Consider the following 22,366-nt stretch of genomic DNA (forward strand, 5'->3'; position numbering starts at 1 on the left):
TCTGACTGCTTATTTTAAAAAATGTGTTTACTTGTTCTAACCAGGGTTTATTAAGCTAGGTGAACATCTCTGACCTCATATTATATAGCTGGCTCAACAAAAAATTGTGTTGAACCAACTAGATGTATTTAAATTAATCAGATAAATATTTAATTGACACATCTTAAATGTTTTAAGCTGGATAAATCTTTATTAATTCCACAGTGAGATAATTTAATAAGTACAAGTGAACATAATACTAAAAAATATAGATCATAGAAAAAATATAGAAGATTAGAGGAAGCATGGTTCAAACCAAAAAGAGCATCAAGTGAGTCTAAGGATTTTTCAAGGAGAGTGTAGCACACTATGTAGCAGCTGTTGGCAGAACTGTGAGATTTAGTGTCCTTTGAACAATCTTTAAACCAGCTTCAAAGCTCTGAATGTCCACAATTAGCACAGCAGTAGAGCACAGTGCCATCTGAATATAGATTAATATTACAGACACATAACGGCCAAGCAAATTTGTTTATATAAATAGAAAATTGGATTGGACCAAGAATAGATCCCTGCAGGACACCGCCTGGTTGTTTCCAGAAATTCGGATGACACATTCCTTGCCTTCACACTGAGAGCTAAGGAATAATTCAGAAAGCGTTTACACGCAGAGGCATCAAACCAGTAGTAGACAATCTAATTATCTGCAGGGATTGACCAACTATGTCAGAGGTCTTTGATAAGTCATTTAAAGTAGATGCAATATATAATGTAGCTGCATATCTTCTGCTGCAGTATTATACAAGTCTGAGTGGTGGCTGCTGTGTGCATGAGTCTGGGCTCATTCTTGAGACAGTAGTGACATTTTTTTATTCTTTTTTTTTATTTTGTGGAAACTGAGTGTTTGGAAAAGAATGCATGTTGATTATCTACACCAGTCAACTTCTTAACAGCTCAAAAAGGTGTTGCAAACTATATTCAGCAAAGATATAGTACCAGTCAAAAGTTTGGACACACACCTTCTAATTCACTGTTTTGTTTCTTTACTTAGTACATAATAGATTGATATTAACGTAAAAACAATTAAGGGACACGTATAAAATTAAGTAGTAAACAGTAATGTTAGTGTTCACTTGATAATTTAGGAATAATTTAACACTTATCTAATTTTACAAAAATAATTATAGGAAGCTATACCACCTACTGAGGGCTGGGACACTCACTCCACCCATCGCTGAGCCTGACTGGTGGTGGTGTGTGTCCATCATCTGCCTCTGTAATTGAAGAATTTCTTCTTTATGTGAAACTGTCCAGTGGACGCCCATCACGTCAGAAACATATCAGTCTTCATCAGAGAGAGGCGTGTGTAAATAGGTTACAACTGCTGAAGTTTCTGGAATGCTTTTGGAAATTAGCAGTAGAGCCTGAGGGGTTTTCGTATGAAAATTAAAATCCATTACACAGTTATTATTGTTTTCCTCCCAAAATACAGGGAATTACCAACCTTTAAATTCTAATCATGATTTTAATTGAAATTAATCACAGATTATTATTGTGATTAATATATTTTTATAGTAAATGACACCACTAATACAAATGTAATTTTATTTTAGCATTACTTCTTTTATTTACAATTAAATATGCACATCCATCATTTTGTGCACAGTTCAGTCTCTTCTTTTAATATAAATACAATCAGTAACATTTAAATTATTCACTCTATTCCTAAGGTCACACATGATGGGTTAAATGTATGGCATTGATTAAACACTTAAGCTGGTGGCTTACTCCAACGCGCATTTTAAACAGAACATTGATGGTCAATGTTCCTGGACAAGAGGTTAAGCCTAGTCTTGGACTAAACATTTTGAATGAAGACTTTCCAAAGAAAGAAACATTTTGATCACGACTAGGATTAATCTCTGTCTGGAAAAATAACCCTGAGAGGAACAAACACATGTTTAAGATCAGACAGGCTCTAATATCATGGCTTATATAGTCTAGCATGTGATGCAGCAGGGGTGTCTCTAGAGCCTCTCCACTTTGGGCAGGTGTGGCTGTAGTCTTACATTCTAAACAATCAGCAGCTAAACCTGATCCACTTAACTTAAATCTGCTGGTCAGTCTTAAAAAAACAGTAACATGAGCTCCTGTTTGGCTGGAATAAAACCTGCAGCCACAGCGGCCCAATGTTGACATTATTATATGTTATATACTTGGAGACTTGTTTCTGTAGTTGTTTAAAACACCATTGCATACCCAAAAACATGTTACTTTTTGTCAACACTTTACAATAAGGATCACAAATAACAGTACTTATGACATTAACAAACATTAATAAATGCTTAAGTAATGTCTCAACTAATTATTAATTGACACTTGCCACTAGTTAAGAAATTATTAAATATGACTAAACTTGTAATGTTAGTGTGTTAAAATTACACTCTAAAACTGCTGTGTGAGGAATCTAATCTAATAACAGTTGTGCCATGTCTCAGCACTTACAATGCACTGTGCCCTTACAGAAAGATACAGATATATAGATTTTGTACTGGTAAGTGTGGTTAGGTGTGCATGTGTGGATATAACTGTGATTACTTCTGCAGTTATGTTTGTGTTTTGTGCCGTTTTTATGCAGAACTGATGAGAGCTAAGAATGATTGGTCTGGTGTTTTATGTGCACAAGCTGAATGCTGTGAAAGCCATCTCACTATGTCTCTGTGTTTGTGTGATTTAACTACAAGGATAGGACAAACAATAGTACTTACGGCAGTAATATAATTGCTAAATGGTTCATTAATGTCTCAAATAAGTTAACGCACTAGTTAAGACATTATTTAACATTACTAAATTTTCAATAATGTTGCAAATAGTAATGAATTGAAGCATTACTAATAAATAATGATGATTAATCATGTCTTAACTAGTGTAAATGGATAGTCACACATTCTGTCATAAGTAATTAGAGTGCATATACTCTAAAATGTAACCAAGACTCTCTATTAAAACATTACAGGACAGACCTAAAACTGAGACTCTAAAACTAGCCACAGTGATTGTGAAAATGTCTGTTTTCTCTTTAGGTAAGTAAAGTATTTGTGCCAGGCCTACTGTCGCCAAATTTTGGTTTGCCCAATCACCTGCCTCCTTTAAACACCCATCTGGACAACGTGAGCACCCCAGCCAAGGCGACAGTCCGGCATATAAGCAGACTCGAGGAGGTACTGTATTGTTATTGTGATGAAAAACAAAAAATGTCTTTTATGAGCTTCATTAAATTGAATTATGTCTTACACAGAACTTCGACATTTCTTTCCATAGCTCTGAGAATACAATCAATAGAATAAATTTAATTTTGTAGATTAAAAATACAATAATAAATGAGTTGCCTTTAATCCAAACATATTTTGTTAAATTATAATATGCCTAAAGAAGAAAAGTTCAGAGCAATTTAAACTGATCATTTGGGCTATAAAAATCTTAACTACAATGCCGAAGGATCATTCTGTGCAAGCTTACAGGACACCAGCTTTAAAGCAAATTGATTTAGCGCTACTACTCAACGTGAAGGATGGATCCACCTCCGCCCTGCCAACATTACAAATGAAATTGTCTGACTGTTATGGTTGTGTTGTTACATTTAAGCACTGTTATAACGGATGTGTCTGTTTATGAGAACTGCTGTTTTCTACACTCTCATGTATGATTTTCATTTCTCAGCCGGACATGCCGTCTCCGGTGTCAGAGGTGCGAAGCTTGGTGCAGCACCATGAGTCATCCTGGCTGGACGACTCTCCATTTCAGCAAGCTGCGCCACACATCCAATCCCTAAGGGACCCCGTCAGCAACCGCGTCACTCTGGTTAGTTGAACTTGATTGTAGAAAATATTAAAGAGAAGAAATTGGGATTTTCACTTTCAACAAAACTGATAGAATGAAGTTTCCTCATCAATATTGCGTCATATCGTTTTTGTATTTAGTACATTATCAGTATGTGAAAAATGTATATATATTTTTAAACTTAGGCCCTTTAAACTAAGACAGAAGGCATAATTATTAGTTTTGGTTTAATCTGAGTCATGCTACTCTACCATAATCATTGATCTCTAACTGACAAAAAGAATTTGAGAAGAATATTTTTTTAATGTCTTAAAATACGTAAATAGATGTTAAGTAACAAACTTTCGAAGTATCTCTGAAAGTAATTATCAGAAGCAGCCATAAAGTGCCTAGATACAATGATTGATGGTGCACTTTTTTTTTATTGCTTTTAGAAATGTATTGCATTTGGCATGACATTTGTCCAAATAAATTCTTAAAAGGGCAATTGTAAATATAGATAGTTAATCTAAAAATCTAAGCTAGAATCTAAAAAAATATTTGCTAGATTTTCTATTATGTTAAGTTTTCTTTATTCATTCAGGTAAAGAAAATGGATGATGTTATATTTGCCCCATGTTACCGTAGAAAGGCACTGGTAATTGCTTTTGTCATATGCGCTGCATTTAAGGTCTGACGTAAAAGGATGTTTGTGTGTGTGGAAGGGGGAGGGGTCTCATTCCAGAGCAGCAGGAACCTGTCATATCACTGATGAGGTTCAATAAGGTCTTTGCTCCAGCATCCAGCCTGTCTGTCTGTAGGGCTTGATTTGTCAGGATGGCTGGAGCATTTTTTTTTCTGCCACTGGTCTTTTCATTTCAGACCCGTCAAAACAGTCTTACATGGATTGTTCTTAAGATGTTGGAAGAGTTGGGTTAGAGCTGCACAGTATATTGTTTCAGCATAATGAAGATGCATTCATAGCGATCCTGGTATCAGGTATTTGACTTATAGCATACTCGTTTAATTGTAAACGAGGCTCAGATAAAATAGCATACTTACAAATTAACATATTAACTGTTACATTGCACTACTTTACACTAGCAACCACACTTATGTGCTCTTGATTGCCTAATTCTAAGTAGGTATCAGTATCTTTATTGGCAGATTCAATTTTTATCTCAACCGAATACGAGTATGTGCATTTTTTTATCTATGCATCCTCAGCATACACTAGTCACACATCAGGATGTGCAATGTTACATGATGCAAATTATCGTACATGTCAGGCAACTTGCCCGACACAGAGAGACATCATCAGGAGGCACCAAATACCCGGCAACCAACATTATTTGAACAAAGAAAGATTTCAGATTTATTTTATTCCGATCAGCTAATATGTCCTTTTTGGATTTGTATGTTTCAGGAGCTGAGCAATGGCTCAATGCTGAGGATTACTATTCCTGAAGTGGCTACATCAGAGCTCGGTCAGAAGAACATTCTCTCTCTCTCTCTCTCTCTCTCTCACATTCACACTCTCGCTCTCTCACTCACTAACACGCTCTGCATATAGCAACTTTGATTTAGTGGTTTTAAGCTACACTCTACTTGCATTTGTTTATTCCATCAAGTGTAAAATACAATTAAATTGTTACATACATAGAAATTTCAGATTCTTCAGATAATGAGCTTTATCATTGCTTGTTATAAAAATATGACCCAAATATGTTTTTCCTGTTTGACGAATATGATGTCTTCTCTTGTTTTTTTTTTCTTTGGTGTTCTGCCATATGGCCTATGAGAGCGTAATTTGTCTTGTGGCGTGTTTGAATGTCTTCAGTAATTGGCTTTTTGTCATGGACTGATCTCTACTTCATTTGCTTCTCTCTAAAATTACCGCAAATTACGACCTATCCATGCTCCTATTATTAAGCCATTTGGATTAAAAGAAGGGTCTGTCTAGGTCTAATAAAGTGACATTTTAGCCAGCTTTGTTTTGACCTTTTGCAGCTTGTTTGCCAATTAAGATCATGCCAGATTCATTAAGAGCTTAATTTATGTACATCGTAGACAGCAGTAGATGTGTTCCGTGTTTAAATTTTCAGTGTATTATGAATTTATTCCTTTATTTATTAATTTTTTGGGGGGGGGGCTGTTGAATCAGTCTATTTTCTGTCAGCCTTTTAGATGTTAACCCTCAGTGATTGTTTTTCCCCACTAAATTTGACCAGAGGAAAATCTTGCACACTCCCTGCTGTTCTAATTAATCCTATTGCGCTAATGCCAGCAACGTTAAGCACAATCTCAAGCCCCCACCAACCCCCCATGAAACTGCTCATCGCCTGCTGCTGGGCTTCCATCAGTCACATGGGCCAACGCGTTGGCAAACAGCCCCCTATAAATCCCTTGTTGGCAAAGACCCTCCATACTATACTCATCCATATTATCTATCATGCCCCCCACCTTCCCACCTACTTAAGCTCTTAGATGAGCGCGGTTTTGTTAGTCCGATCCTTTTACTCGCACCTTGTCCGCTTCCTATTCACTCTGCTGCCTCCTCTGATTGATAACCGGTACAAAATCATCCCTGCTTAAACCAATTCCTTTCATTTACCAGCAGCCTCCTCATCTTAATTTAGATTCTAAATCTTAAACACGTATATGTACTGTGAGGGGTGGATGTCATGATGACAAATATCTGAATGTCATTTTGACCAAGCAGCAGGTTGTTGTCACATCACATGAGTACAGGTGTACAGGTTAGTGAGTAACATGATCCCACTTATTATGCAGAAGTAACACAATATATATAACATAAAATAAAAATTGAAAATATACGCTTAACCTACACTACACACATTAACTTGCACTATGAACATAGTTACATAATTCCACTATGTATGTAATGTAATTATACTATGTTTGTTTTGTAACAGGACTATATTTAAAAAAAAGCCTTGAAATGCCATATTGTATTGTGCACTGCATCATTTTTTTTTTTTTAAACAAAATATTGTAACAATAATGATATTCTTAAAAGCAGACATTTTGTATTTGTTTTGCTTTTTTCTCTAAAACTTTAAAGGTATTTACAGTGGTATGAAAAAGTTTAGGCACCCATGATAATTGTCATGATTTTCCTTTGTAAATCATTGGTTGTCGGATCAGCAATTTCAGTTAAATATCATATAGCAGATGAACACAGTTAACTAAAGTTTATAGGATTTACAGACCGTGTGCAATAAATATTTAAATAAAATTAGTTATTGTGGAAGCAGTGATTATTTTCAGCCAGTTTCTCTAAATGAATAAACTCTCATTCTTTTCCTTTTAGTGAAGAGATGTCTTCAGGCCATTCGTTTTATTCTTCCCAAAGACATTGCCATGAAGGTGCTGGTAAAGTGGTACAATATCTACAATGCTCCTGGGGGTCCCAGCTTGCACCAGGAGTGGAATTTGTTCATCACCTGCTTCATGACATTAATGGGCTACAACACTGAGCGACTCACTTGGACACGGAATGTCAGTAATGTTACACTTCCTACTGCTGTCAGTGATGCTCAAAGATTTTTATATTATACCAGCAGCAGAAAATGTCCTTCCAGTAAGTGTAAATCACTACTCACAGGTCTTTACCCTTTCTCCACAGCTACATTTTGAAGTGCCTCTCTCTCCAGTAATAGCTCCTAAAAAAGCTCGTCCAGCAGACACCGGCTCAGATGAGGTAAATGTTCTGAGTGTAGATGCTTTTCAACAATATTCGATTTTTTGATTATGTCAGATATTGTGGAAGTGGTGTAAGTGATGCACTATATTTCCAAAAGTTTTCACTTACCCATACAAAAAGCCTGTATAAAACCAAACACCTAGGCATGCAGAATACACTCTCCAATCACACTCTAGGCCATCTGTGCAACAAGTTCAATGTCATGCTGTAGTGTGAAACACATCGCCACTGGACTCTAGAGCAGTGGAGGTATGTTTTCAATACCAGTAAGGTTGTGTAATGGATGTGTTGTTTTGAATGTTTTTGCTCCCAAGGACTGGGTATACCTCTGTGCTTCAGACTACCACTGCCAGGTGTTGGTGCGGCCAGTACCAGGTATTCCTGATCTGGAGTCTACGGTGCCCCCTGTGGGAATGGAGGACAGTGGGCTGACAGTGGGCCTGGAGCCCTCGGCTCTGCTCTTTCCTCACATTCCTGCCCTGTTTTATGTTCTGCACTTGCTTTATGAGGACTTGAAGCTTGACGAGCTCCAGCGCAGTGGTGCCCGTGCCCTGGTGGGCCTCCTGCAGCAGCTGGCCAGGTACACACTTATTACTAGAGGTGGAAATGACAAGGCATCTCATGATACGATATCACAGTACGCTGGCCACGGTAACGATGATTACTGATACTCATCTGTATAACTGAAGAGGATAAAATACACCTAAATAATCAAATACCAGGAATTATGGATTTATTTTATTTTATTTTTGTCAGTTTTAGAGAATTTCACAAACCCGTCACTACCAGTCAAGGTTTTTAGAACAGCAACATTTTTAGGGTTCAAGCACCGAAGGTGCGTAGAACCCTATTGTTTTTGCTAAGATTTTTCTTCTTCTTCTTCTTCTTCTTATTATTCTTTTTCTCCTGAAAAAACAGTTGTGCAGCCTAAACCGTAAGTCATAGAGAAATGAAACTTGGTAGGTAGATGTAGGATCAGTGCATCTCGGTGGACAACAAAAATGGCACCGATTGGTCAAGTGGTGGCGCTATAAACAAGGAAATTCATTTTTCACAATTTTCTCAATAACTCAAAAACCATAAGACCTACATTCAAAATTCTTATTTTGATGGATTCCTTGGGTCAATACCAACAACTTTCCAATTTGGACCATGCACTTTCGTCTATATAGATTTTTTGCTAATTTGCATAATATGCAAAACCTACTTTTGCAAACTAGTCCTAGGAATTTTGACCAATCCTGGCATGTTTGGTATCAAAACACTCGTGAGAGCATGCGCTTCAATATTCATTAAGAAAAAGTTGAAATATGTAAACAATATGGCCGCCATATGCAAATTAGTCCTTCCGGATATATGCCCCATTCACTTCAAGAGGTAAATTTGGAGCACTGTTTCTCAGCAACCGTGCAACCTAGCAAGTTGAAACTTTGCATGCAAAATCCATCATACAGCCTCTAAAGGATGTTCAAAGGGCAACTTAATCAATCAACATGGCTGAACACCATCAGCCAATCAGCATTCAGCAGACATTTTGGCAGGCTGAATGTTGCCCAATCTGGATGATATTTGGCAGTTATGTTCAGGTGGAGACACTGTAGTGACCTGCAAAGTGCTGAAACAATCCGCCCACTGGGGGGCGCTGTTCCAAAAAAACGAGTATATGTCAATCATGCTGTACTATTTTGACATCTAATTGTTTTTTGCCATATTTAGTACAGTGGCTCTGACAAATTTCTCAATACAACTATGTTTAAAAAGTGCTTTGTTCATTCATAATTGCTAATTGTTTGAAAATAGCTATATTGAAACTACTCTCTGGATATTTGGCCTATCACCTCCATTTCAGTCTTGCTGCACACTGTAGAGTCTCTAGGTAAATGTTCATTAAAAACATTTGTGAAAATTTCACATACAATACTCTCCAGGCATCAAGCAATCTGTGCGTCCTTGGAATTTCTAACCTAAATTGCTGTAACTCTGCAGTATTTGCTGTAATCTCACAATGTTAAAGACCTCTGTACAATATCACTCTGATGAAGCGCCATTTAATACAGAACTAGATTAAGAATAACTTGACATTACATGTCATATCAGAACATTCACTCCTTTGTGCCTCTTCTCAACATTAATAACAGGTGAAAGACTTTTGGTCATTTCTAAATGTGACAGAATGTCTCCAATTGTGTTAGACCTTCTTACACATCACCATCCTATGCTCTAGTAGGCACCATTGTGCTAGTTGGTGCTTGATGAAGCGCCATTTAATTCAGAACTAGATTTATAATAACTTCGTAATTACATGTCATATCAGAACATTCACTCCTTTGTGTTAAGTTAAACTTGTTTGGTCAAACATTTCAGCTTGTTCTGCAAAGGTTCAAAGGTCAATCTGAATACCACTTTGTGAACATTCTGGTTGAAGCCACCTGATCAATACCAATAACATGTAGACACCTTTTGACTAGTTCTCACTCACTTAATGAATATCCTACAAAGTTCACTAGATTTACATGTGAATTTAAGCACTGATCAGGTTGAAAGGCCTCTGCTCAACATTAATAACAGGTGAAAAACTTGATAATTTCTAAATGTGACCGGGCATCTCCAATCATATTAGACCTTCTTACACATCACCATTCAATGCTCCAGTAGGCACCATTGTGCAAGTTGGTGCTTGAACCCGATGATTACCGCTTGCGGCTATATTTTCATTTATTTTTACATTTAAGCTGTTTAGGTCCATTATACCCCCTCTACCCTGAAATGGTATAAAACTTTAAATTTTAAATTTAAATAAAAAAAAGGAAAAAAAAGGAAACAATGAACTGGTTACAGCTGGTCTGTTACAATGGAAATTAACTGAGCTTTGGAAATGGATGAAAAAACATACAATTTCCAAAATCTTTGTCTGTAGTAAAGCAATACTGGAACAGATCTTGTTGCTACATTCTCTACTGCAGCATTTACACACTTACACACAGCACATTCACACTTCCATCATAATAACTACCAGGGTGGGGAGCAACATGTTGCACAATGGTTTAATGTTTACCATATGGAGATGGTTCTATGTTTATGGCTTCTATGCCATTTTATTCTGATACAATACAAGGGTTCACGGTTCAAATCACAGGCCATGCTACATACCATCAGCAGCCGGAGTCCGAGATAGCACAGTAGGCCATGCTCACTTTTGGGTGGGTAGGTGGCGCCCCCTAAGGCAGTGCTAGCAGTACTGACCTTAAAACCCTGGTAAAGGGTCCTCACACTAATTGTGCTTAAATTAGGCTTAGGCTTAAATCACTCACATTCCGAGGATGAAGCCTCCTGTTTGAAAGCACAGATTGGAGTTAATGTTCTTTGGAGTGTGTTTTAGGCACATTTAGTATTCAGGTTTAAATTCAGGTTTGCTTACTTTACGCTTTAGTCAAACTCATATTTAATGTATCGCTAAACCCACAAATAGTCCACCCTCCCCTTGTTTAGATATACTTCACTTTAAAGTATTACCGTTGTATTACTTAACCCTAGTTGTGTGTGTGTTAATCAAGCAGTTGTAAATGCCATAAAAATGTCTTTTGGTTGTGAACAAAATGTTCTTTTTGGATAGTCAGCTAAAAATTCTCACCCTATTGTTTCAGAAAATGTCAAGAGCTTGTTTGCCTTTGTGTTGACAGAGAACAGAAGACCTGAGAGAGCTTGATTGCTCTTCAGGGGAATTGTACATTTGCACACATACGTGTGTGTGTGTGTGTGTGTGTGTGTGTGTGTGTGTGTGGGCTGTAAGCTTAGAGCTTTTCCCCGTCAGTTGTGTGCTTGTGTCCGAAGAACTCTATTGTAGTGAGGATTTATGCACTCTATTTGATAGGGGTGTAATTAAGGTGTTAAAGGGAATCTGTGATCGTTGCTCTCACCAACCTGTATAAGCTTGGGCATGTCCATGTTCTACTCTTTAAAGTGGCAGTACATATTATTTTGTTTCTAAACTGAAAGCAGAAGCATTTCTGAGAGGAGAAAGGTGTGGGGTCGCTTTCGCGGGAGTTCTTCTGGCCACGTCACACGTCTTTACGTACTTGCGTCACACGTACAGCCACTAAAAGAGGATCCGGCCCAGTTTTACTGAACGCGAGTGGCTGGTAAGCAATGAAGGGAAAACTCAGAGCTCACTACTTTTACATTGACAAAACTGACAACCGTATATAGTAACTCTTATATCCTCCGAAGACATTTCCCTTAGCATTTTTTCTGTCTCTCTCTGACTGAACATAACCTGGAATCGGATTTGTCCGTTCTGAAAGGAGACTGCAACACACCCACCCAGTTTAAAATGATTGAGAGCTGTTTTCATGTCGTGTTTGTTTATTTTACTTTATTTTGTTTATATCATCACTCATATTGGTAAAGTGCTGAAGGTAGGGCTGGATGATATTGCAAAAATCTATATCCTTATTTATTTGTTCATTTCGGGTGATGCAATACAATTCCAATATGGATAGGATCAGTATAAAAGCCACCATCCTTGTTGTACGTAATCAATCTCTGATAAAGCAGGGTGATATGGTAAAAATATATCACAATACATTTTAACGATACACATTATTTATAATATTTTGACATGCAGAAAAAATGCATCAGCAAAAACAGATTCTGCTATTCCTATTCTCTTTAGAGCATAGCACAGTGACTTAAATTTTTGCTGCACATAAATCAATTAAACATAATTTTTGTAAAGAAACAGCATCTCTTTGATAAAATGTACAGGTGGGTTGGTGTTCTTTAAGCACTGCTAATGTACTTGATCATGATGAAATTATCATGATTCAATAAAATATTGAATAAAATAATAATAAATAAAAGATTATACCTGAGCTGTAAATGGACCAACAACAGTTTTTTACTAAAGACAGTGATTGGGCAATCTGTACCCTGAAAATGATCTATTGATCTACTGAGCATGATAGTTTGCAGTTGGCTAACAACTACTGCTACTTTCATGTGAAGTCTCTGCAGCTGCTGATTAAATGGGTTCGTTATACAACAGCGATACCTCCACCCCTCTGCATACTGGTTATGCTCACAATACAACTATGCTGATTTTTTTAGCAATTCCAGACTAAAATATCTCCAAACAAATCAAATTTTACTGAAACCAAAAACTAATGTCACTAGCTTACTTTGTTATAGACTTGAGCTGCTACAGCTTCATTAGCATACTCTTACCTTCAGTCTCAAGCACACTGGCTTCTACACTACTAATTTACTGTACAAACAATAAACAAACTGCTAGCCAGAGCAACAGCTATTTGTTTGCTCACTGAGACTGACACTTTTGCAGTTTTAAGGTAAATTATAGAGGTGGAATCTGGATCAGTAAGTGGGTAGAACTTTTTTGTCCAATATCCGATACTAATATTGGATAATTTTAGTTTACCAAAGATATCAAGGTAAAACCTTTTATTAAAAGATAATGAAGCGTGCCTGATGTAACTAATACTCGAATAAGTGTTAAGTATTGACCCTCTGACCCTAATGATCAGTGTGATCGGACAACTTCTTCCTACTAATTGTTTTTTCCCATCCCCTCCCTCATCTCTCTCTTCCTCTTCTCATCAGGGACCTCCAGCTGGAGGAATATATTGATCTGTACTGGCGCGATTACCCCTCATTCATCAAAACCTTCAAAGAAGCGTGTTTGATCGATCAGGGTAAGTGACCAATCAATAGCTCTGGGGCCCTTCATTAGGATTTGAAGGTGTCTCTATTCATTTAACAAATGATTCTTACAGCCAGTTTAGGTTATTATCTGTATTAAGTAGATAGTGAAAGTTTGTCGACAGAACTTTTTAAGGATCACATTTTAATTACGTAAATTGTCTTGCTTGTGGCAAAACTCCAGTGTTGTGTGAGTGGGGAAGCAAAAAAAATTATAGCTGCATACATTTGAGCATCTTTATTTTTATGATATGTCCCCTTATGATTTTATACTTTTAAACACAAATTTATTTGGACAATTGTAAGGTTATTATAAGGATTTTTTCTCTGCAGATTTTTATCAACCTGTGGGACTTTTTTGTTGAGGGGTTCATTAACAGATAAATAAAACAGTTAATAATAATATTAATTATAATAATACTGTGAAGAACAACAAATCAAGTAAAATAATGCTAAACTGTCAAAGTTTTTTACGTTTTAAAATATATATATTTTTTCCTATTCCTGCGTGAAGTGCTGTGATGAATGTGAGGAGCTTGTGACTGTTCCTGTACTAGTCTCTGGTATATAAAATAATATATAAAACAAGTCACTTCAGTGCAGTGTCAGTGCTTTATTTACATGATATGATAAATTCTCTAACCGTTATAGTGAAAAATTTTACCTGATAAAGTTTTAAATGTTGACTGTCAGTGGATGTGTGTGTTAGTGCATGGGTGTAAATCACTATATTGCTGATGGTGAATGACCTGCATGTGTGTCGTTTTCATTTGCGCGTGTTTGTGTGTGTTTATGCGTGTTTGTTTGTGTTTAAAGCTCAGATGGAGTTAATGAACTGGCCGGTGTACCTGAACAGCGAGGTGCCCTGTGTGTTCGGCTGGCTCAGTGGCTGTCTAAGAGGACAGGACAGGCCTCCGTTCCCCTACCTGCCAGGCATTTGTGAGAGGACCAAGCTGCTTGTGCTGGTAAGGGTTGGGGGTAATCTCTTGTTGGAATCACAAATAGTTTTCCATTTATTTCCATTTAGTTATATAACATATCGCTATTTCAGGGTATTTTTGTAATGCTGCTACCAAAAATTTAGTGGAAACAAAGAAATCGATAATAATGTAGCAAAAATAATGTACCGGTATTGTTAAGAACAAATCATTATAATTAGTGCAGAATATTAAGTGCATGCGTACAAATTGCTAATGAACATTTATACCAAAAATACACTTAAAAATTGACAGTAAATAATAGGCTGTTTTTAAATCAGAATACTATTATCATAATCATGGTATGGATTTTTTTTTTTTTTATTCTGATATTTGTCATTATATATTTTTTTGATACGCAATGGCACACCCCAGCAGACTGCTATTCAGAATTTTAGAAATGCCCAAAAGGTGGTGCTACTTCATAGCTATAGTACAGTAGACTGCGATCGTAGCTCTGTGCTCTTTGGGTTTGGTGTGTGTACCAGTGGCTGCCATTGCTTTGATTGAACTCTAATGTGGGCCCCATGTCCCTAAACCCAGACACACGTTCTATGGAAATGTCAAGCAGTTAGATGACACGGTGCTTCTGGCTAATCATAATGACATTTTACCAGCGCTGCTTCCTCCCTGGACCACCAAAGGCACTTTGTGTCTGTGTGTGTGTATGTGTGTTTTTTTTTTTTTTTGTGTGTGTTGAGTGAATGTGTGTCTCTTAGTGAACAAGTGCAAGACAATGAAAGTGTGTGTGAGTGAGAGAGACAGAGAGAGTCACCCCACCTTAATTAAAGCATAAGGCTGAATCTCTGGAGAGTGGGTGGGGTTGTTGGTGGGGGTGGGGGTGGGTTGGGCAGTCTCCTCCCGTCAGGCCGAGGGAAATGACGCACAACCCCACAGAGCTGCTGACACGCTGTCATGCAATTACAGGCTGTATTTACCCAGTACCTCTCTGTCAGAACATTACAGACTCCATTTAACCCTCCATCTGGTCCGGCTGCAAATTAGAGCACTACATATTGACAGTCTTTTTCACTTAAGGAAGAAGCCGTCCAATTCTTTAACAAACAGACAGACAATATAGTGTACGTGCATACACACAAAAATCCTAAAGAAAATTGTCGTCACACCTGTAGTTTGTTTCTCTGCTCCAAATCAATAAATGAGTTGTTTACTTGGAGAACATTCCCCCTCAATTTGGTTTATTTTCACACAAGCACAAATCTAAATGCAGTACAAAAAAACATGCGAGCACGTTGTCTCCTCTGATTGGTCGGAGCTGGCTGGGGCAGAGCTAGAAAGTAAAAATGTTCTAGGCCATCACACATTTGTGTAGAGTGAAAAATTTGGTGAAGTACTTTTAAACATTGTTTTCAGTAAAATATACAGAACAGGTGTCTGCGCAGTTGCACCAGTAAACGGAATTAGTCAGGTGTCAGTGATAGGCCTATCACAATAATTGCAATATCAATTCATCATACAATAAATAAGCATGACCTCAATAATTTTGATAATCGTATGTTGGTTCACATATATAACAAGAAACAGTATTTTAGCGAGTCATGCTTTAAAAACTGTGACTCCTTACACACAGTGTGGACTGTAGTAATTGAAGAAATAAATATATTATTCCCAAACTAATTATAATAAATGATTCATTAAAATGTTTTGTCTTTAAAAAGTGTAAATTTGCTTATTGTATGCTATTCTTCATGTCAGTGGCATTTAATAGTCTTAAAATTACAAAAATGATGGAAGGGAAGATATATCGTTCACAAAAAATTCTTATCGTGACAGGCCTAGTCAGTGACAAACACTGCATTTTACAAACAGTTTAACATGGAGCAGGAGCACAGATGCATTATTTAATAGATGTAGTAATTATCTGGTTAATAAATCACCCACCCCTAATTATCACATCAAGGTACTTTGTGTAGAAGTACTTTCTACTTTTGTTTTTAGAGACAGATTATATCTCTCTAGTGTCATTAATTTTACTATAATCCTGGATATATGGAGAGATTTGGATTGCATTATTAGTATCATGACATTCTGGATCTGGATTCATTGATTTCTGTTACAAAACTGATACAATTCTTTTCTTAATATCTGTTAGGGGTGTAACATATCATATATAAAAATTAAATTTTCATTTTGTTGCAGTGGTGTATTCTGGTGTATTAATTTTTTTTTATTTAGTGTTATCATATCGCCAAGAATATAGATATAGTTATACCTTTAAGTATCGTGATATTATCTTAGGGCATCTCGCCCACCCCTAATTGACAGTAGTGTGATTACTGTTTTTCTGCCGAAACAAACCATATCAATGATGCGAACAGATCAGAGACCATTTAACCAGACCCAAAGTTGTGAAAACATACTTAGACACCAAGTAGCTTGAACACAATAAGAATAAAACACTCAGAACACAAAGGAGAATAAATAACTATACAACGGGTATAAAGCTTACAACAACAGTGGCAGAACAGTATCAATTAATTGGCTGATTGCACCATCTACTGCAGAGAAAAAAGTGCAATATATATTACATGCGCTGGGAAAAAAAAACCACTTCAGTTTCTGAATCAGTTTTTCTGTTTTTGCTATTAATAGATATATATTTAAGTAAAATAACATTGTTGTTTTATTCTATGAACTACATTTCTCCCAAATAGAAAATACAGACCTCAATAATGCAAAGAAAACAAGTTCAAGTTCATATTCATAAGGTTTTAACCCTGTTTTTTCATCACAGTTTTCATGCATTTTGGCATGTTCTCCTCCACCAGTCCTACACACTGCTTCTGTGTAAGTTTATGCCACTCCTGGTGCAAAAATACCTATACCTATGTATATACACATAGCTGCACATCTATCCATGTGGGTGGATGAGTCAATGTACATGTAATGTAACTGGATTTTGCTGCAGTCTCAGTCTTTTAAAAGCATGTTATTGCCTTCATTTGGTGGTTGATTTATACAGTAATGTGGTTGATGACTCCAGTCTTGGTTAGAATCAGTGCAAACACGCTATTTCTCGCTAACACGACCAGACTGACTTTTACTGTCATTGCAGCAGAAAACCGAAACCGCATGGGTGCTGTCCCACTGTTAATGATGGTCGCTTTGCACTACATTCATTCTTTCTCTCTCTTTCTCTAACAGAGCTATGCCCTGTATGTAGTGAGAGATGAAAATGCTGTCACATCTAACGTGTCTAAGTACCTGTCGAGGCTCTCTGCAGGTAAGCTGTCACTGTTTTGATGCTGTGTGGTAAATGTGAAAAGACTGGACACTGAAGGGGACTTGATTGTGTTCTTTCCTAAAATTTGTTTCCTTTCTTCATTTACATCAGAGGAGATAGGAAATACGTTATGTAATCCTATTTAAATGGCAGTTTTTTTTTCAGCACCAGTTTTGGCAAGAAATTACTCAATAAAAAAAACACATTTTGTTCTAATCAATAGCAATGTAATAGCAATTACAAGTGATGTTTTTTAAGGAAACAATAGAGGACTTTTTTTAAAGAACCTGAGCTAGAACAAATAGTTATTAATAGTTAATAACTATAATTATCTACGGTAGATAGTATAGAAAATATAGCACGAATAAAAATAGCTTGAATTAAAAAAAATACGTCATTTTCTTAGTTGTAAGCTTAATAGCATGATTTAAATTATAATTAGTTAATTATAAAAGTATTTTAAGTGCTCATGATGCTCTTAAAGAGCATGTTTTGTCATTACAATAACGTTGACATGTCTGTCTATGATTCTTATGAGGAGCTGAATGGGCCCAAACACAGCCCTATTGAAGATCGCGTGATTCATATATGTTATTAACCTTTAATGTAAAATGATATCGTCAAAAGGCCTATAGTGTAGCTGATTTTTAAAGGAGTTGCTTTTACCTACCTTAATCTGGGAGAAAGAAGCAATGATTTAATCCATGTAAAGTTTGGTGGGGCTGGGCCCATAAAAAAGGTGGGAAAGGTGACCAGGGGAGCTCTGTGGGACTCACCTGTTCCTGCAGGAGGGTGCAGGTAATGGAGTCAGAGCTCTGTGGGGCTCACCTGTACTGATTTTAGTCTTTTAGACTTTAGTTATTTTGTTTTGTTTTCTGTTATGTTATTAAATGTGTTGTTTTTTTTTTGTTTTTTTTTTAGGCCAGAAGAAAGGTTTTGGTGAAACTTCTATTAGAAGGTAAATATTTTGCCCCTGTCTATTGTATTACAGCATGTATGCATTTTGTACTATGTGTTCCTTAACAACTGTAATTGTACATAATGTGTGAAATGGTCTATAGTAGGCTTTTGTATTTCACACTGTGATTGTGTGTGTGTGTGTGTGTGTGTGTGTGTGTGTGTGTGTGTAGGCAGAGCAGTGTAAAACTCAATGCTCCCTCAGGCTGCCTTGCTGAGAAACTGGTGGTATGGTTGACCTCTGCAGGTTAGTCTTACGTTTGTCGTTCACTCTATACCAGCAAATGTCATACTGTGATTTTGATGAGAGAAATTTGCCTGCGTGCGCCACAGGCTTGAAAAACATAAGATAATTTGCGTTTTCTATAGAATTTTCTATAAGCTAATAAAGAGATGTTGCATTAGCGTTTTAGATAACCAACTTATTGTGGCCTTATATTTTTTACCTTTTATATTGTTATATTTATTATTAATAGTGACTATGATCCCATCAGCTGATGAGACTAGAAAATGTTTGTAGCTCGAGGTCCAGAGAGCACATTTGACCTTGGGTGGGTAGATGGCACTCTCTCACTTTATCACCTGGCCAACACAGGCATTTGTTGGCTGATGTCATATTTTTAATAGTGGTGAAAATACTTTTTAAACATTTCTGATTTTAGTAAAAAATTATTTAGAGCATCTCTTACTGACTGATGCTCATTACAGGGCACAACACATTAATTGCAAATTCATTTTTCAGACCATTGTAGGTACAGGACATTCTGGGCATTTTTTGTGGGTTTTCATAAGTTTCACACTGATGTTAGAATTACATTGTACATAACAGACTAGCAGTATGTGTGTTGAGTATTAGGGGTGTGCCATATAGTATTGTACACAATAATATTGCAAAAAATTGGGATAATAGCAATGTTCTTGAAAGTGTATTCGTTTCGCTATTTACAGTATTTACTGCAGTAATGCATGCATGCAATAAATATGCTGCACTTTTGTTGTGTGGTAGGTTTTTGTTGTTACTTTACTTTATTTTGTTACACTATTATTATGTTATACAAAATCCAAGTCTTGGTAAGTAAATATTTATGAAATAACAGACAGATGTTTTTTGGTTTCTACAGAATGTATAAACCTGTTTTATTTCTAATCAAAAATATACTGCAGTAGTAAAAAATCTGTTTTGTCACTGAAATTTTATTATTTTATTTTTAATTCTATTGCTCACCCTTATTGCAAGAAGTTTGCATTTGTTTTTATAATTATTCCTAACTTTTACCAAACGGAGTTGCTGTGCTCTTAGTGTCGTATATAGGTATATAGTGTATGTTTGTAGCCAGCTTGTAGATGGCTTTGCTCAAACTGTCTAAACTTATCCCACCGTGAGATTCACACACCTTATTCCCAGTATATCACTTTCATGTACCAAAATTAAGGAAAAAGCTTTCTACTGGACTGGCAAAACTTCCATAAGTATTTTGGCAATATCTTGCAATGTGTAGATTTTGTATATTGTGTGAATGCTTAAAACTGATTTGTTTGTATTTCTAGGCTTTATGCTAAAGGACCTGGAATCGGTGCCTTTTGGAGTGGCTCTGCCAATTAGAGATGCCATTAGCCAGTGCAGAGAACACCCCTGTTCTGATTGGTCTGAGGAGGTTTGTGCTCTAATTGGGCGACAGGACCTCACCAAGCAGGCCCATAAAGTTTCCTTGGCCAAAGGAAAGCCGGTAAGCAAGTGAAAGATTCAACCTGAATTAGCTTTGTATTGTTTTGTTTGTGGCACGGTGGCACAATGGGTAGCACTTCTGCCTCACAGCAAGACGGCCTGGGTTCGATAGAGTTCGCGACCCTAATGGAGAAAGCAGTTGACGATGAGTGAGTGAGTGAGTGTTTGGTTTGTGTAGTAGTGTGTAAACTCTAATTCCTTAGTGACCATAGAATCTAAAGAGAGGAGAATATCCATTTAAAAATATCTGAGTGAGTCCAAAATGAATGGGTTCATACAGATCCGTTGACTGGAATCATAGTTTATAAAGATTGATCATTTTTATATTGAAAATAGCTTTTTTTTATAATTATAATGTAGTTTTAGCAGAGAACAATAATTAATGTTTCAGTACCGAATACATAATTTTAAAGCTTTTAAACTCTGTGCTACGGCTGTAAATCCAGCATCAGCTCAACAACCAGTCAGCTCACAGTAGCAGTACAGCTAGCATCTTTACTGCCTAAAACCAGGTTACTATAGACAAAGGGAGATTTATAGACAAGTTTTCTTTGCAAATACTTTCTGAGATTAAAGAAATGTCCTGGCCAAGTAGTTAGTCTATTCACCTCCTTTATTTTTGTCCTAGCGGTTTGCAGTCGTTTTATGATATAATGAATAAGATAGGGAGTAGGCTCTCTCTAAACCTGCTCTGTCAGTTACCCTGTGTACACTGTATTTGGAGAAGTATTAATAGAAGAGTTTATGCAGTTTTTTCTGATCTGGATGGGCCCTATTTTAGTGATCTCTAGGCATCAAGCACACACTGCACAGCTTGATTTAGGGCGTCTTTGTCTTTTTTTATTTAAATGAAACAGGTGGAATGCATGAATGTAGCCTATATGCAGAGTGTAAGATAGCAATGAGCTTCACAATGCTCCTTTTGCTCCTAAGTGTTTTAGAAAACAGAGATGGTGGGATACCAATGTTTTATTTCTGATACAAATATCAGCTCAGACCTTTTTTAAATTGAAGCGCTTCACTTAAGATGCAGGTCTAAAAGTCAGCTTTCATGCTGAAGCACTGTGCGTCATCACACAGTGTGTGAGTGTGTACCACATCAGGATGGATTTGCTGCAGAATTGGTTTGGATTCATTCTTTCCTCCCCTCTTTTATTATGCTTATTTTGCCATCATATCTCTATCCATCAAAACTAAGTGTTGCAATACAGTCTGGAGATCAGAGGTTGACTGTGTCAGACTTACATTTGATTTGTTACAGTTCACTAACCTTGGGATTGAAAGAGTGTACTGTTTTAAAACTCTTCACATTTGTTTATTGAGGATTTTTTTCCAGAAAAGTGTTTCCTGGTTTCAACTCAAAACACATTATTAATATATATTTTAATATTATATTTTTCACAAATTCACCTCTTTTGCTCAGTACTTTGTTGAAGCACTTGTGTACCTCACCAAGTGTCATTGTCGTCTTCTTTCCATAGTAAACCCACAGTAAACCCACAGCAGCCTCAGATCTAGTGGGTAGTAATACCTAGCTGCTTTTACTAAAAAGTTATTGAGTAATTAAGTGAAGGCAGTGAGTGAGTAATGTCCTTTGTTTGATAAATTTCTTGTTTGATTGTTTTTGAGATGGTGGGTCTAAATGTGCCAGTAGAGCCTCCCATAACAAATGAGGCAGATGAGGAGGAGGATGGCATGGCCGATCTTCACCCAGAGGTGACGGGACTAATTTGGAGTCAGGATCTGCGTGTGCAAGAGGTGCGTCGTCTGCTTCAGAGCTCAAGGCCTGTCCGGGTAAACGTGCCCCACCTGCCGGACGTCAGTGAACATGAATACATCGAGGAGAAGGAGAACAAGTGAGCAGTCCCTGTTATGTTGCATAATATGATTAAAAATCATCTTAAGATATAATAAAGTTTTGTAAAAGTGTAAAGTTATTCTTTTGCTCCACTAAAATTTTTTTCTAAATATTTTCATAATATTTTTAGAATATTTTATATTTATTTACAAAACTATAGCTATCATATCTATAAGCCATAGAAACTTCACTGCAGTACTAATGGGGGAAAAAATGTAAAAAGAGTGGGAAACATGACATGCAAAATGCCATAGTTATATGAGAATTATATATAATTATATAACAATTAGACTTAAATTAAAGTTACTGCTTCCCTACTCCACGTGGTGGCGCTATAATCTAATTAACTGGGTAAACCTGCAGAGAA

General features: G+C 36.7%; 1 protein-coding gene across 1 annotated transcript in view; it reads left to right on the forward strand.

The window, feature by feature from the left end:
- anapc1 (anaphase promoting complex subunit 1) overlaps positions 1–22,366 on the forward strand; it is an 87,929-nt gene that overhangs the window by 20,867 nt on the left and 44,696 nt on the right. Inside the window, exons 13-25 of the mRNA XM_049481326.1 lie at positions 3,060–3,197; positions 3,697–3,837; positions 5,222–5,282; positions 7,130–7,317; positions 7,445–7,519; positions 7,837–8,102; positions 13,139–13,230; positions 14,054–14,202; positions 17,380–17,458; positions 18,380–18,416; positions 18,589–18,662; positions 19,964–20,142; positions 21,771–21,997. Coding sequence (XP_049337283.1) covers positions 3,060–3,197; positions 3,697–3,837; positions 5,222–5,282; positions 7,130–7,317; positions 7,445–7,519; positions 7,837–8,102; positions 13,139–13,230; positions 14,054–14,202; positions 17,380–17,458; positions 18,380–18,416; positions 18,589–18,662; positions 19,964–20,142; positions 21,771–21,997 — 1,706 coding nt within the window. The remainder of the gene's footprint in view (positions 1–3,059; positions 3,198–3,696; positions 3,838–5,221; positions 5,283–7,129; positions 7,318–7,444; positions 7,520–7,836; positions 8,103–13,138; positions 13,231–14,053; positions 14,203–17,379; positions 17,459–18,379; positions 18,417–18,588; positions 18,663–19,963; positions 20,143–21,770; positions 21,998–22,366) is intronic.

This window comes from Astyanax mexicanus, chromosome 7, assembly GCF_023375975.1.
Source record: "Astyanax mexicanus isolate ESR-SI-001 chromosome 7, AstMex3_surface, whole genome shotgun sequence".
NCBI lineage: Eukaryota > Metazoa > Chordata > Actinopteri > Characiformes > Acestrorhamphidae > Astyanax > Astyanax mexicanus.